Source organism: Stegostoma tigrinum, chromosome 26 (genome assembly GCF_030684315.1).
Source record: "Stegostoma tigrinum isolate sSteTig4 chromosome 26, sSteTig4.hap1, whole genome shotgun sequence".
NCBI lineage: Eukaryota > Metazoa > Chordata > Chondrichthyes > Orectolobiformes > Stegostomatidae > Stegostoma > Stegostoma tigrinum.
In genome coordinates, this window is record NC_081379.1 from 20,932,095 (window position 1) to 20,948,138 (window position 16,044).

A 16,044-nucleotide genomic window follows, 5' to 3' on the forward strand; every position below is an offset into this window, starting at 1 on the left:
GTGATGTTACATAAATGGCAATTTAGCATCTGAGTTGTTAGGAAACCAAGCATCTGATCCAGGTGACCATTGGCAAGGAAAGATCAGTTTGCGTGGGTGAGTGGGACTTGAATAAGGTAAGATATAGGCAGCAAAGTTTTTGAAGAGCTGATAGTACTGTGTTGGAGGATGGGAAGTCAGCCAGCAAAGGTTGGGATAATGAAATCTCAAAGAATCAAATGACACGTGTAAGAGTTCCAGTTACTGTTAGGCTTAAGTAGGTACGGAGGCATACTGTTACATAGGTGGCCATAATTCGGTCTGTATGATGAAAGAAAAATATGTTCAGAAGTTTAATGATTGATCAAATAAGCTTTATCATTTTCTTGTAACCATTTACTGTTAATTCTGGGGGGAGAAAAGCCTGCCTCCACTTCTGTAAAGTAGGGTCGTAGAATCTGTAATATCTACCCAACAATATCTACCACTTAATGACAAAAATAGAAATTGCTGAAAAAGCTCAGCAGGTCTGTCAGCATCAGTGGAGAAAAATCAGAGTTAACATTTCAGGTCGAGTGACCCTTCCTCAGAACTGCCACACTATATTTGTTCCAAATGAAATGTCAGCATCCATATTTGTGCTGATGTCTCTGGAGTGGGACTTGAATCCACCACCTTCTGACTTTGCAGCATGAAATTTACAAACTGATCCACAGCTGACACCAAAGTGACCACTGAGAAACATCCTCACAGCTTAATGGTGTGCGGTACGTTTTAGGAAAATTTTGTGCATCCTCATGCAAGGGAAGAATTAAAAGTTCATTTGATTTAACAAAAAATAGATGCTTTAAGGGAAAATACTGAAATGTGGTTGACCTTTTTTTAAAATATGTCTAGTTATAAGTTTCATTGCAGAATTATTCCATTCTAGTAATTGTTCAGTTGCTTCTGCAGAAGTATTATATCCTTAATTGCAGGTAGTGTTTATTGTTTCTTAAACAAAATGACTATGAATCATTGGCTAGCCTATTGCTCTGATTTCTAGAAACGTCGCCGTCCAACTCTTGGCCTGCAATTGGATGATAAACGCAGAGAAATGTTAAAACGGCACCCTCTGTCCGTTACTTTAGACCTAAAATACAAAGGTAAGGATTTACCCCTCATCCTCCTCGTCAAACACAATATCACTGATATGTCCTACAATTTTTTCATGTGGTCTACAGTTACAGAAGCCAGTTTTGCAAATACCAAAAGCAGAATAGTTATGTAAAGTCAAAACTGCTCTTTTGTCTTTGTGATATTTCCATAGTTTTCTAATGTGTTACTGCCTACAGATGTTTGTGTGTTTTTTGTGAGGAGAGAACTACCTCACATTTTATGTTCAGGACAAATATGGTGGGCAAAATTTTAAAACTACAGCATTAGCTCACAACTGTTTCAGACATTTAGATTTGCACGGCTTTTGTATGAAATTGGCCCAATTTGTAGAAAAATATATCAAAAGAGTTTTAGAAAATAATTATAGGTTTTGCATAATTTGTAGAATTTGCCACGCTTTGTGTTTGAGCATCTTAATTTACACCTACTTTTAATCTTTTGCTGGAACTTAAATCTTTAGTGAAACATTGTTATGTTGAACAGCATGTGATATTGGATGCTTCCAAATTTAATATTACAGCCCTGCTTGTGCTCTTAATTTTTGTTCTAAACATTCATATTTATCCGAGTGTACTTGAAGGAAAACATGGATCAGAAATGTTTTGTTTCTAGTTTTCTGCTGTCTTCCTCTTGTTAGATGGCAGTATCCTTCACCTTTACTTCTACTATTTGATGAACCTCAATATAATGACAGTCAAGACTAAAGTGACCACAGCTACTGAAATGTCCATAGCAATCAGTGCAGGGTAAGTACCAATGCAAGTGAAACTTATTTATTTTGTCTGTGTTTCTTAAGTTCTTCAGCATACAACATTGGCTTGCATGAATATTTTGGCCAAATGGTCGGAAATTCAGCCACTAGGAATTCATCTATTTATTCACAAACTAACCTGTAATTATTTTAAATGTAATTAGCATAACTCCACAGTCCAAACTGCTTTAGATGTTGGAAGTAGAGTTTCTACTTTTGGTGCAATCAGGAAATTGTCCCCAAAATGTAATGGAGATTGTGCTGGTCATGTTACAGTTCACATTTCAAATTTGCATAATCATATGTGAAATGTTCTCTGAATGAACACATTTGGGCAGCATAATAGATTGGAACTTTGTTATTTACCATGAGAAGTATTAATTGATTTTTTTAAGATTGTTAACCTAATCCAATTTTATTAATGTGGCTAAAAAATAAACATTTTCCAGTAAGTGCCTAATCCTCAACCTGTGATTATCCCAATTTAAAGTTATGGGCAATTATTTTTATAAAGGAATTATAGCTTTCATTGGAAACTTGAGAGTTTCTTGGTAATTTCAAAAATTTTTGATCCAAAAAATAATTCAAAGATAAGGCAATTAGAACACCTAAGAAAATTCATGCAACTTGAAGACCAGCAGTATATCTCAATTTTGAACCTGATGTATTATTATGATTGGGGTCCGACTCAAGTGTGTTGAAGTTAAAAACAGAATAAAAGTTCACAGACTTTAAAAAAAGCCTAAGTGTTTTCAGATATAACCCATAAATTTCTTTTTGCTTGTTTGACCCAGATTGCTTTGATGTTACTGGCATAAACAAACTGAAACTGTGCATCCAGATTATTGAGTCTGTCACACAGAATCAACTTCGCTCCAATCTCCTGTTATCAGGCATGTTACCTGACTGACTCAATTTGAAGATACTCTAATTATCACCTCCATGAAGACAATAGTCACTGGTTGATCATTAGACAGTTATGAATTTGAGTATTTGAGACAGATAATATAATTCATAGAATGTGAGCGAATAACGACCATTCCTTTGATTTAATTTTTGGAGGAAATTACAATAAATGGAAATATCTTGTTTGCTTTGGATCAAAAGCCTAATTGCCAAAAATAATCATCAGTTAGATAATTATATGAAGTACTGTTTAATTTTGCTGATCAATTTTAATGATAGCTTCATGCTCTGGCATTCGATTTTTAAATCTTTTGCAAATAGGGATTTATTGTCTCCGGCCTCATTATTGAGTTGTTTGTATCCTGGAGACCATGGCAAGAAAACTCCAAACCCTGCAAATTACTATCAGTTCGATAAAGTTGGGTAAGTGTTTTCTTTCATTAACTTTACTACCATAAGCTACAGTGTGTCAATTAAATAAAATTGCAATAATCAGAAAAATTTTAGCAATGTATAATGTTTATTGATGTTCTACTCCTGAATTGCTTTGTTTGGTAACTATTTTTATGTTGCTGTAGCACAATCTATTCGTAGTCTCTTCTAAGTGGATAAGAAGAGTTGGGCTGAATGGCCTTTTTCACCTGACTAGTTTGAGATGATCAAGTAGATCCCACCACTCTGCACTGGATTTAAGTCCGATTCCACTGTTTCAGTATTATGCTAAGCACTTTTTTCTCATTCTCAAAACCTGAATTTTTAGCAAATCAAAACTGACCAAAGAACAGAAATTAGAATCTGTATATTCTAATAATATATCTCTACATATTAAAATATTGTTTTCCCTAGAATCTTAACTTTCAGTGACTACATTGGAGAGCTAGGACATCCCTATGTTTGGGTTCAAAAACTTGGAGGACTCCATTTTCCAAAGGATCAGCCGCAGGTGAGACTTTGCAATTTAGAGACATGTTCACTAAAATGTTGGTGGTATTAAATGAACAACATGCTAAGGTTTTACCCAAGTTAACTTAATCACGATGAGGGATTTCTTCAGTATGGAATGGAAGAGACACCAAGCATGTTGGAAATTTTGTGAAGAGGTTTAATTTACATAGTTTACATTGAAATAGTAAACAATCTGTGTTCTGTCAATGATCATAATTTATCTATCTATCACTGGGCAATTGTATATTAAAACTGAGTTAGCCTTGTCCAATAGGATATTGTCACACTTCATTAGATAATAAACAAACACAGAACTGCTGCTGCTGCTTTCAGATTTTTTAAATTAATTTTAGTATTTGGTAAGAGGCACTAGGATAGGGATTCAGTAATGCAAAAATGTAAAACTTACAATTTTTAGCAGTTCAGGTTCATTTGCCAGCATAAACTACATGCAAATAGGCATTGTCAGGATGACTTTGTGATTGAAACTTAAGAGTAAAGAGTAACTTACATATACAAAGATTGCCATTTCTTATCCAGCAAATGATTTTGTTGTACTATATAATTTTGGTGAAGTGCTTTCCTTTCTTACTTTCTCCTGGAAGGTCAGAAATATAGTAAGGATAAAGGAAACGTACCTTAACTGGAGGGATGTGACAGGTAGTATCCTCAGGGATCTGAACTGAGATCTTAGCTTTCCACCAGATAAATTAGTGATTTACAAGAAGGAATAGAGAGTTGTATATTTATGTTTGCAGATAACACCATTAGGAGATATGTTAAATTGTCAAATGGGTGCAGCAAGTTGCTAAAGAATGTGGTCAGACCACATATGTTTAAAACTGGAACATTAAGTTCATAGAGTCATACAGCATGGAAACAGACCCTTCAGTCCAACCAATCCATGTCAACTATAATCTCAAACCAAGCTAGTCCCACCTGCCCACATTCGGCCCTTATCCCTTCAAACATTTCTTATTCACGTACTTATTCAAATGTCTTTTAAACACTGTAACTGAAATGTGAAGTTTTCAAAACTGAGCCAAGCAAGAAACTATGGAAGATCAAAGGAGTTTGCATGCCTTCATACACAATACATTAAAATCTGATTATCAAAGCAATGGCACAAAACAAAAATCAAGTGTCAATACAAAGGGGAGGAAGTTATCTTTCAATTGCCCATCACTTGTGTCAGAGACCCCCATCTAGGATACTGCATTCAGTTTGAACATCACACCTTAGGAAGTGTATTTTGTCCATTCTTGGGTGCAAATTAGATGAACTCAAATGGATGTAAAGCGTTAAGAATATATTCTGTTGTGGGACATGGGCATTTTTGGATAGTCACCCTTAACTGCCTGTCCCAAGTTGCCCTTGGTAATGAGCTGCCTTCTTGAACTGCTGCAGTCCATGTATTCTAGGAATTACATTAGAACCTGTTCAAAGAGGGTGAAGAAGATATGCAAGAGCTATGGTTTAGATTTTATGCGATGATTAATAATAAACAAAATTGTACCAGTCTATGAATTATCAGCAAGGACCAATTATCAAATTAATTTTAGAATACTAATTAATCTAAACAAAGTTGTTCTTAGTATATTTCCTAAAAATACTTCAGCTAAGGAATAATACTTCTCCCAGTAGCTGCATATTTGATTCTGCATATGCTGATGTTGCATAGTATAAGAAAGGTGATGGTGTACTACATTTTTGCTTTTACTTTCCTGCAGTGGGCAAGTACTGCAATTTCTTGCATTTTAAAGCTTATTACAAATAACACCTCAATTACAATGTCCTTACAAGCTTTTTATTTAAAGCAACAAAGAATTCTGCAATACACTGGGGAGCTGGAGGAACACTGAAGGTCAGGCAGCATCATAGGAGCAAGAAAGTCGACTTTTCGGGTCAGGATCCTACATCCCGACCCAAAACATCAACTTTCTTGTTCCTCTGGTGCTGTCTGACCTGTGTTCCTCTATCTCCACACAGAATTGACTCTGACTCCAGCATCTACAGTTCTTGTAATCTCTGAAAGAATTCTGCAGTTTATTTTTGAGCTGAAGATCAGGAATCAGTAACCTTCTTCAGGCAAATTACAGTGCACAAGTTTAAACATCCAACTCGCTTTTGAGTCAATTTAATAAATAAGTAATAATGCAGAATCTACATCACCTATTTTGGCAATGTATAGTTTTAACATTTGTATCCTCTGCAGCCACTGTTTCCAATTTCCAGAGAATGAGACTTTTTGCACCAGCTCAAGATTCGCTGTTCCCTGTCAAATCCTTTTGGAGTCCCTGGTTCTGATGGTCCCTTGGAACCAACCCCTCAACCCAACACAGCTGTGAGAATGCTGCAGAACCTTGGGTTCTTCTTTCCTGCCCACAGCATCTCCCACCCCAACGTTGGGTGTGCCAAACCCACATCATCCCCAACACCTGAGAAAATAAGAACTGCAGATGCTGGAGTCAGAGATAACACAATGTAGAGCTGGAGGAACACAGCAGGCCAGGTGGCATCAGAGGAACAGGAAAGCTGACGTTTGGGGTCGGGACCCTTCTTCAGAAATGGGGAAAGTGAGGTGAGTTCAGAAATAAATAGAGGAGGGGTGAGGCAGAGGAGAGGTAGGTGGGATAGTGATAGGTGAGTGTGTGTAGGCAGTGTTTATCTCTGAGCTCCCCTCCCCTCCCCTCCCTATTTCAGAAGAAGGGCCCCGACCTTAAACACCAGCTTTGCAGTTTCTCTGATGCTGCCTGGACTGCTGTGTTTCTCCAGCTCCACACTTTGTTATCATCCCCAATATCTCATCTCTTGCTCCTCCCCCCCACCCAAGTTACCTTCCCATGCAGTTTGAGGAAGTATAACACGTACCCTTTTATTTCCTCAGTGTCTGAGATCTCAAACACTTCGTCGAAGTGAAGCAGTGATTTACTTGTATGTGCTTCAATTTAGGTTACTGCATTTGCTGCTCAGAATGTGGTCTGTACATCAGAGGGAGCAAGTACTGACAGGAACATCTTCACTCAGACTACAAGCATAACTCCAATTGCTTGCAATTCTAAAGCAGCACATGTTCTCTTGCCAATATTTTTGACCTGGGTCTGCTGCAGTGTAGATACAGAGAAGCCATGTATATTGGTAGAGAATAGAGGTAAAAGGGACCATATCTTAATTTTGCAGCTAGGCCATTTAGAAGTGAAATCAGGATATTTTTATTACAAAAGGATAGTAAAACTTAATAGTCAACAATGTCACTGTTAGCCATTGTAAATTTGGAGAATGCTTGACATTATTCTGTAAAATTATGATTTTGAAAGAGATTCCAAGATGGTTTTACATTTAGTCTTTTTACTTTTTTTTTAAATTTCCGACAGAAATTTGTAATGGCTGACAATTCTGTAAGTGCCAGTCACATGGAAACTACGATAAAATTGCTACGGATGAGGTTGCAGTCCCGACTGGCTCTGCAGAAGCAGTTTGCTTCACTAGGTGAGTATCCATTATATGGCTTCCTATTCAAAACACCTAAAAATCAGAAACTAAAATGGTATTTTCATGCAGATCAGATTAGATCATACCACGGCGTATCTGAGGACAGAAGGGATTATGTAGTTTTCTGTGCAGCTTTAGCTTTTGTTCCTGCAGCACACACCTTGCTTTCTCACTGAATCATTCATTCCCTTCTCACTGACCTGTAGCATTGCCATTCTAGGACTACATGTAAGCGGCACATGAACACCAAGGCATTATTTTCATCATTGTTCCGATATTGTGTTTTTGAGTAGAATTAGTCTGTTACTTCTTTTCAGCAATTTACCACAGTAAAATAGTTCACACCCATATGCGTTTGTACTTGTCCTTTTTGCCATAAAACATCTTTGGAACCCTCTGTTTAAATTCAGTTTCCCCATACTATTTTCTCTCGATTTCATCTGTTTTATAACATCAATAACTGCATCTTTGACAAATTAGGAATTTAGATAAATTGTACACCAATGTATGTACGTACATGTCCTGTTACATTTACATATCCCATGTCCACTGAGAACTTTGGTGTTAACTGTGTTAGATGGAAAAATTAATTGCAGGATGACGAAAATCATTTAAAATTACCACAGTACCAAATTGGCTGGCTCATTGCTATAAACTTGTTGTGAAAGCTAAAAATTGTCTTTTCTTCCACTTCAGTTTTCGCATCTTGAATATCAAGTTTAACAAATATGAAATGCATCAAAACTGTGTTCCTAATAGAATCCAAATATCCAAGAGTCAGCTATTTTGGTACTTGCTGACAATGCTATGGAAATCTATAAACTGCCTAAATGCCACCTTAGTTTGATTTTGAGAAGTGTATTGTTATTCGGAGGCACAGCATTTCTATTTTCATAAGTTGTTGTTCTTCTGCAGAACATAGTATTGTGCCGATATCCAGTGAATGTCAGCATCTTTTCCCAGTGAAGATCATAGCTAGATTGATCAAATGGTGTGCCATTTCGTATGAAGATTATGTGGTATGTTTCCGCCATCTCTTCACCTTAATAATCTTACTCTCTCATGTTTGCACTTGCCGTTATAGCTGTTAGTGTTGAGCGTTCTTGGCTCTAAACTTACCTGATCAATATTACCGCTGGTTTCGGTGCTGTACCTTCGGAGTTTGAGGTCCTCTGTTTCAATATTCTGACTTCAATATTGATGTGATTTTGGTTCTGATACGGTATGTTGCTTGATGCAACATGGCTTATGTTTCTTCCATAACATAAGAAATTGTTTGTGGATATCAGAGTATTGAAAAATCCAACAGACATTTGTTTCAGTGAGCTATTATATACAACATTATATTGTTCAGAAAGATTAGTATCTGAGGCTAACATTAAGAGATTAAATGACAACAGATTAATGCTTCTGGTAGCATGGCGTACTTCAAGTGCTCCAGGGTAAGGTGGAGTCTGAGACCTTTATACTCTCAGGCCACATGTTGTGATACAGTGATTATAGCATAAGCATTCTTTTAAATGTGTATTGAGACTTAACACAACAAATATGACCTGTCATGACAAGGCGTAGAGCTGGATGAACAAAGCAGGCCAAGCAGCATCAGAGGAGCAGGAAGGCTGACATTTCGGGCCTAGACCCTTCTTCAGAAATGGGGGAGGGGAAAGGGGTTCTGAAATAAATATGGAGAGATGGGGAGGCGGATAGAAGATGGATAGAGAAGATAGGTGGAGAGGAGACAGACAAGTCAAAGAGCTGGGGATGGAGCCAGTAAAGGTGAGTGTAGGTGGAGAGTTAAGGTGGGTGTTGGTCCATATTTTAGCATTTTTGAGATACAGAGCAGTTTAACGAGCCTCAGAATGGCATGACTCTGAGGTGCCTCACTACAGTTGCAATTTCAGGTTATATGTTAAGTTTACATTTATACTTCCTGTCAACCATCCCAATCTGATATTTTGATGATCAGCAGTTCTGTTTATACTGGGTTGTATGATGAGAACTCCACAGACAAGTTTGCTTCCCAGTTATTCCTGTCCTCTATCGTGTAGGTTTTAAATGACAGTATTTGGAAGAGACTGGAGTAACTACTAACTGTGGATAAGATTTCTAAGGCCCTGGAGTCCTTTGAGAAGAGTAAAACTCCTGGAAGCAAGGCTTACAAGCAAGTTGTATTTGTCTCTGTGACTTGGTGAAGTCTGCTGGATGTGTACAAGAGTTTGCTTCTGAGCTGCAGCATATCCAAAACACGGAGGAAGAGGCTGTCATCGTCATCCACATTTACAAGCGGACGGGAGAGAGAGAGAGAGAGAAATTTAAAAATTGGCCAGCAATCTTGGAGCTGAATTCGGATTACAAAATTCTGTCAAAGGCTAGTGCCAGTTGGATTAACTCAATGGTAGAGATTGTGATTCTTCCTGACCAGACCTACCCTGTACCTAAAAGAAAATCTCTGTCCAGGATACAATTGACCAGGGTGGTGGACACCTGTGTCATCAGCTTAGACCAGGAGCATCTATTTGACTGAAAATTGTGGGTGGGAGGTGACTCATTAACATTGCAGCCTAATTGTACCAAATGATTGATTTTTGTACTGTAATTTCCAATTATTGTTATTGTTACTGTTCATTGTAAGAATTTATATGAAAGCTATGTATATTGTATCTGTACCTTTAAGGTTAAAATCTGAAGAATTACCCTCTTTATTTCCTCCTAAGGCTCTGCCTTTTACCAAGCATGTCGTTGAAGCAGACATGGCCCAAGAGACTGATCTATTCTTTTCAGCTTTGATAGAACGAGGGACAGGTAAGTAAAGGTTCTTTAAAAATGTTTTGTGGTTGCAATTATGACAGCCTTCTAAACTTTTGATCGACTACCCAATGAATATTTTTGCACTCCTGTTTTGATATTTTATAATGATCGCAATAGAGATCAACAAAGCAAAGGCACAAAGTTTACAGGCAACTAGAAAACCAGTGGACAAAATGTCACTGTTTATAGTTCTGTCTTAACAGTCAAGTCAAAATTAACAAAAGTTAATCATGAATTGACAATCAAATTTACAGCCAGTATAAACTGTAAATTATCCATTAAATATCAGTTAAAACAAAGATGGATGCTAAGTATTTACTAAGCATATGTACACATAGCATGTATGACACAAATTTCAACCACAAAGATTTTCAGACTATGAACTTGCTTGGCTAGAATTCCAACTCCTTTTGTGCAAAGTTTTAGCCACTAATTTTCATCCAAGAACAATTCACAAAAGTACCGAATTCCAGAACATGGTTTTCACCGAAACGGTTCACTTGTCCAAAACCACCTCAGCTCTCCTGGCACTCGATGATGTGGCATGGTCAAAACTTTAAAGTGTCAAAAATAGCTGCAAAAGTTATATATTTGTCCACCAGTAGTTCCTAAATCCAGCCTTCATTTTCAGAATCTGTTTGCCTTGTACAACTGAGTGATCTGCTCTCGACTGACTCCATGTCTTTAATTTTTGGTTTAAACTCTTGAAACTATGCTTTAAACCCACCTGAGTTTCCCAGAAACCTCAAATTTCCATTTTCCACAAAACCTGTAAGTTCAGTATCCTTTTTAGTGAAGGTCGGACCCAAAAATACAAGCTTTGAAACTTCAGATTCTATCACAAAGTGAAGACATTACAATTTGAATAATTCGGTATAATTTTACGATTTTCCTCTCACTTTGCCTTGGAATTCCAAAAGAATCTGTTCACAGGATATTTCCTAGTGAGCATGTCTCTTTGCAATCACCCTGCAATTGTTTCACAGCTGTCAGGGAAACTTTAGCCCTACATTGAACTATGTAATTATACCTTTTAATTCAATGGAAAATTATTGTTTTTTTTTAGTCAGCAATGTATCAGTGGTTTAGGTTTAATCAGATAGTTTTAATGTGAGTGAAATGTTTACCCATAAATTCAGTTACCTTTATAAAGTGTGATCCTAACAGGAACTGACATGCATCGTAAGAGATGATTCCTTACCTCAAGTAATTTGTATCTTAATGAATTATAATTTAATCTGTTTCACTTTTAATTTGAAAGCAGGATTTTATTGAGTGAACCATCAAACTTATTTCTTTAGAAATCAAAAAGTAATGTGTAAGTTGAATTATACAGTAGCATTATCAAATACTTCTACTTTCTGCCATTATATAATTGTAAATAAGTGTCTGACATCAGCCTAGGTAAATTACAACCTGCGCTAAATATCTAACAATATCTATCTGGTAATTGAAACTGCTGCAGACTGAGTACGTGTTAATGCTTTGCTCGTCTTCATTAAGATCGCCTTATATAAGATAATCTTATAGTTTTACAAGACCACCTTCTGGTCATAAGTGGCATGCGCCAATACAAGAACCAGTGCTAAAATACTGAATGTGTGAAAATGGTATTACTAAGAATCTCAAATTGTATCAGATTGTTATCAAAACACTAACAAAATAAAGTGTAAGAGTAACAGATCGTAAATAACAGTGTAAAATGAACTTGCCTTTGACTTTTATTGAAAAAAATTCTATATTTACTTGATTAAATGTTTATTCTTTACACATAGCTAAGCTCCATGCGGCGATAGTGTTGAACCCTGGTTATTCTACCATCCCCCCTATCTTCAGCCTCTGTTTAAATTGGAAGGGTGAGAAATCAAGTCGTAATGATGATAATCTAAAGGTGAAGTGTTAAACTGCTGTTATTGTGCTTTATAGCAAACTGTTGTTAATCTTAATAGTATTATGTGACATTCCCATTGACACCTGAATATTGTACCATATGAAAATATGAATATACATTTTCTTTATTTTGCCCATTTTTCCCCCTGCCCGGCATTCATGGAATAAGATGGCATCTTGTTTTCCTGTTGCTGCACACTTAATTGAAATGTTAAAGCTTTTATTTATGATTAGTTGGTTTATATTTATGTAAATTTGTCTTGTCCATATTGGTACAATTCTCTAGCCTTTGTACATTATCCATAAGCACTCAATTTTCAAATCATGAACAGTAGTACTTACAGCTGGAAAACGTTTTGGACAAATATATGTAGTATTGCATGTTCGGAATAATAGCTATTCTTGGAGTCTTGTATCAAGCTTATCTTGATTCTGATTTGACTCTGAGCATTACGTGGGCCAAAAACTGGTGATTTGCTCGCATAGCCATTTTGTTATCTTGCTGAGTAGCTCAAATTTAATTAATTGGATAATTGATCATGTTCCACCTGCATCAGAGGGGTATCATAGCATCCCTGAACAGGTTGATTTTTAAAAAGCACATACTTGTTTAACAGGCAGGAAACCAAAATGTCAATCACCAAAAGTTTAGAACTGAGGAATCGAATTTCTTAGTTTAAAAATAGTATGTTAAAAAATTAAGATTACTGCAAAATTGGCAGTCACCCATGTCAAAATATTTTGCTGTAACTTCTATTGTAAACCATGTAGGTTTTCAAACCACTGAATTAGATAACATTTATCTCGCAAATAACTTGTCAAGAAATCACTGACCTGAATCGTGAATGTGACTATTTTATGTAGGAGTCTCTGCAGCTGTTTTCCTCTGCGCCTGGAGTTCCCAGCACCAGCCGTATTTAGCTGAATTTTAATCAAAACACACTTTATTCTTACAACACAGTTAAAATACAAAAAAAATGCATAACTCTAACTCTATTGAAATACTTATCAAGATAATGTATTATTTAATCATCAACTGTTCTGATACAGGCAGCATCCCATAAACATACACTTGGCATGACAATTTAGCAAAACAGTTAAGGTTCTCACGTGTTCCTCACTCCTGTTCAGCAGAATGAAATACTGAAAGAAATAGTATGCCTGTTTTTGTTCCTAAGAGGATGCCTCTCGCCTAAGACTCTAGCAGCAGAGAACTCATGCTGTTAGCTCAGCAGCAGCAGAAACTTTCTCACTAACTGAAAGCAAAACTAAAAACATTTCTGGATCTGTGTGATCCCTGACCCAGTTCATTCATGTCTAATTTTTAAAAAACACCCAGGTATACCTCCATGCTTTTTACTATGTCTGAAGCTGAAAACTGGGCATCACTGTAGCAACACCTCTCTGGCGAGAGAAACAGCACAGAACACGTCTCTCAAAAACACTACCATCACATTATCCTTCTTGCAGTTCTCAAAACGTAATCCTTTCTGTTCAAAAATGCACACTTCTCAAATTTCAGTAAATACTGGCAGATGTAATGAAGGAACTAACTTCAAGTGGTGCAGTTAAATTTTGATACAGAAAAATAACTAGTTTTATTTTGGTTCTGCAGATAAGACAGTTTCCTGAAACTAAACGCAGCATCATTGTTAAAATATGTGACAGCTGCACTTTCCTGAAACAGTGCTCTACTGTTGAACAATAAGATACATAATTTTTGGTTGTCACTATTTTCCGTGGGAATGAGGGAGACAGAAAGACTATCTCACATTTAATTTGTTGAACTATTAATACAATGCAAGAGGTACTGTTAGCAGCACCTGTATGGCCAGTCTCAGTTAAATAACAAGTAGTTAAAAATAGCAAGTGATGCAAGTACATGGAATTTCTGTCAATATCCGAAGGGAAGAAAATATTCCGACTTGTAGATTTTCATCAGATCTAGTTACAGACTTTTGTAGAATAACCATATCTGAGATGATGTACTGAAAGTAATAAAACAGTTTGGTTGTGTAGTCTGAATTTTCATTTGTATTTGTGGTTGCTGTATAAATCTGGCGAAGTTTCCATGTGGATTGTTTCTTTCAGGCGATAGAGGGTGAGGTTAATGTTTGCTTCAAGGAATTGTTGGGTCCCAAACCAGGACATCAGCTTCTGACGAATCAGATCCAGCGATTATGTATGTGTCTGGATGTTTATCTGGAAACAGAGACTCATGATAATAGTGTGGAAGGACCAAAGGAATTTCCACGAGAGAAGATGTGTCTGCGCCTTGTTAGGTATATTTTTAAAAATACTCTATATAAAAGAATATCCTTCACTAGGTATTCAACTAGGACATCAGTTGTGGACATTTAAAAATAAATTTGTTCTGAATTTATTGACACTCACTAAAGAGCATAATCAAGTGCTTATCAGTCTGTTTCTGCGCCCAAGTGTGTGAAACTAAATCCTGAATGTTGACAGTCTTTTGGATTCCTGGGTTCATGACAGCAGAGTTTGTGTCCTAATCTACATCCAAACATCCATATGCTCAGCACGTCACTGGATAACTGTCAGCAACAGGAAGCATAAGTGATTCTTGTCTCCCTTACACAGGTGTCAAGGACAGTTTTTGTTTCTCACAGTGGTCGCCATTACAGATATTAGTTTTCTCATTGTAGATTTAATTCTAATTTAATAGTATTTAAAATCTTACAGATGGCGCAATGAAATTTGTACTCCTGTTTTTGGATCATTCATTTGGGGACATGACCACTGTATTACCATACCCTTTGAAAAGAACTAAATTTAATTTTCAGTCAAGTTTAATTAATCACAGCTGGTGAAGCATTTAGACCTTAGCCTCAGTCTGCTGAGATCAGAAGGGAAATGTAGAGTTCCATTTCATTTTATTAATCATTAACCTGTGCTGCAAAGTACATGGAAAAGACTTTGTTTGCTATGATGTTCTCTCACTCTGCTAACGTATGTTCTGAGACCACATGAGTAAATGGATGCGGTAACATGACTGTATGACCTGGATCTTCAGGGGAAAAAAAATAAAGATTACAGAGAGGGGTAATTGGTGGAGTGGAAGAAAAGCTTTTAGAATTCTTAAAGCACTTAGTTATTAGTGAAGGAGGGGGAGATTGTGTAATATGGAAGTGTTCAATTAAATGTAATTTATTCATTTTACTGCAAACTGAATCTAGTTTGTCAGTTTCTGAGCTCCATGTACTGCCAAATCCTCACCTTTTGACTCCTTATTTCCCCTTTTAGAGGTCCTAATCGAATCAAGCCTTTCAAATACAATCATCCACAGGGATTCTTCACACACCGGTGAAGCAGCAGTAATTTGATTGAGTTTCTACATGCAGCTGTACCTCTTAACTGATGGATCCTCCACAGCAATTTGAGTTAGAATTTAAATGTGGAAGAGGAAAACTACAAGCCATCAGTATTACAGCTCTGGAGTTTCTGATTTGGGTGAATAAACTTAAAGGCACCACATTTTGTTGCAGAATCTGTCTTTTGTCTCCAAAAATTGAATATATTTGCAATTTAATTTTAGTATGAACTATTTTTAAGGATATTTGGCATTCGTTGTATGATGTCTTTTTCATTTATTGTTGAATCTGAATCCAAGTCTACATGTTATAGTCTAAATTACAAGTGACAGTTGTGACCTAGAATTTTTAATGTGGACTTTTATCATTGAAGAGTAAAGATCTGTACAGTACAGCAATGAATTTCGCATTGTCAAATGACTAGCAGAGGAATTAGCTTTTTTATCTTGGAACTTATAGTTGAAAATTTTAGTAAATTGATGATATTCCCCACAACTATTAAATTCTGTGAAAAAAATTCAACTGTGTACTTTGGCTTAAAATTTTTCATCTGTTTCAAAATGAAACGGTTAAATATCTAACAGAATTAGCATTCATTGTATAACATTATACAACTACAATTTTATAGACTGAAATCACACATATATATATATTTTAAATCTTGATTTGAAGTCTAAAAACCTCATTATTTAAGCAAAGGTACAATATGTCTTTAGGAAATATTAACATAGTTTCATGTCTGATGAAGATACAGGTATATTTTTGTTCAGGATTATTGATTTT

At 36.3% G+C, this 16,044-nt stretch overlaps 1 protein-coding gene across 2 annotated transcripts in view; it reads left to right on the forward strand.

Annotated features, from left to right (window-relative positions):
* thoc5 (THO complex 5) overlaps nucleotides 1-15,765 on the forward strand; it is a 29,864-nt gene extending 14,099 nt beyond the window's left edge. For both annotated transcript variants that reach the window (XM_048556339.2, XM_048556340.2), the window contains 10 exons: nucleotides 1,025-1,124; nucleotides 1,775-1,883; nucleotides 3,116-3,217; nucleotides 3,641-3,737; nucleotides 7,114-7,228; nucleotides 8,147-8,250; nucleotides 9,946-10,033; nucleotides 11,815-11,930; nucleotides 14,021-14,211; nucleotides 15,194-15,765. In XM_048556339.2, coding sequence (XP_048412296.1) covers nucleotides 1,025-1,124; nucleotides 1,775-1,883; nucleotides 3,116-3,217; nucleotides 3,641-3,737; nucleotides 7,114-7,228; nucleotides 8,147-8,250; nucleotides 9,946-10,033; nucleotides 11,815-11,930; nucleotides 14,021-14,211; nucleotides 15,194-15,257 — 1,086 coding nt within the window. In that variant the 3' untranslated portion in view covers nucleotides 15,258-15,765. The remainder of the gene's footprint in view (nucleotides 1-1,024; nucleotides 1,125-1,774; nucleotides 1,884-3,115; nucleotides 3,218-3,640; nucleotides 3,738-7,113; nucleotides 7,229-8,146; nucleotides 8,251-9,945; nucleotides 10,034-11,814; nucleotides 11,931-14,020; nucleotides 14,212-15,193) is intronic.
* The last annotated feature ends 279 nt before the right edge of the window (nucleotides 15,766-16,044 follow it).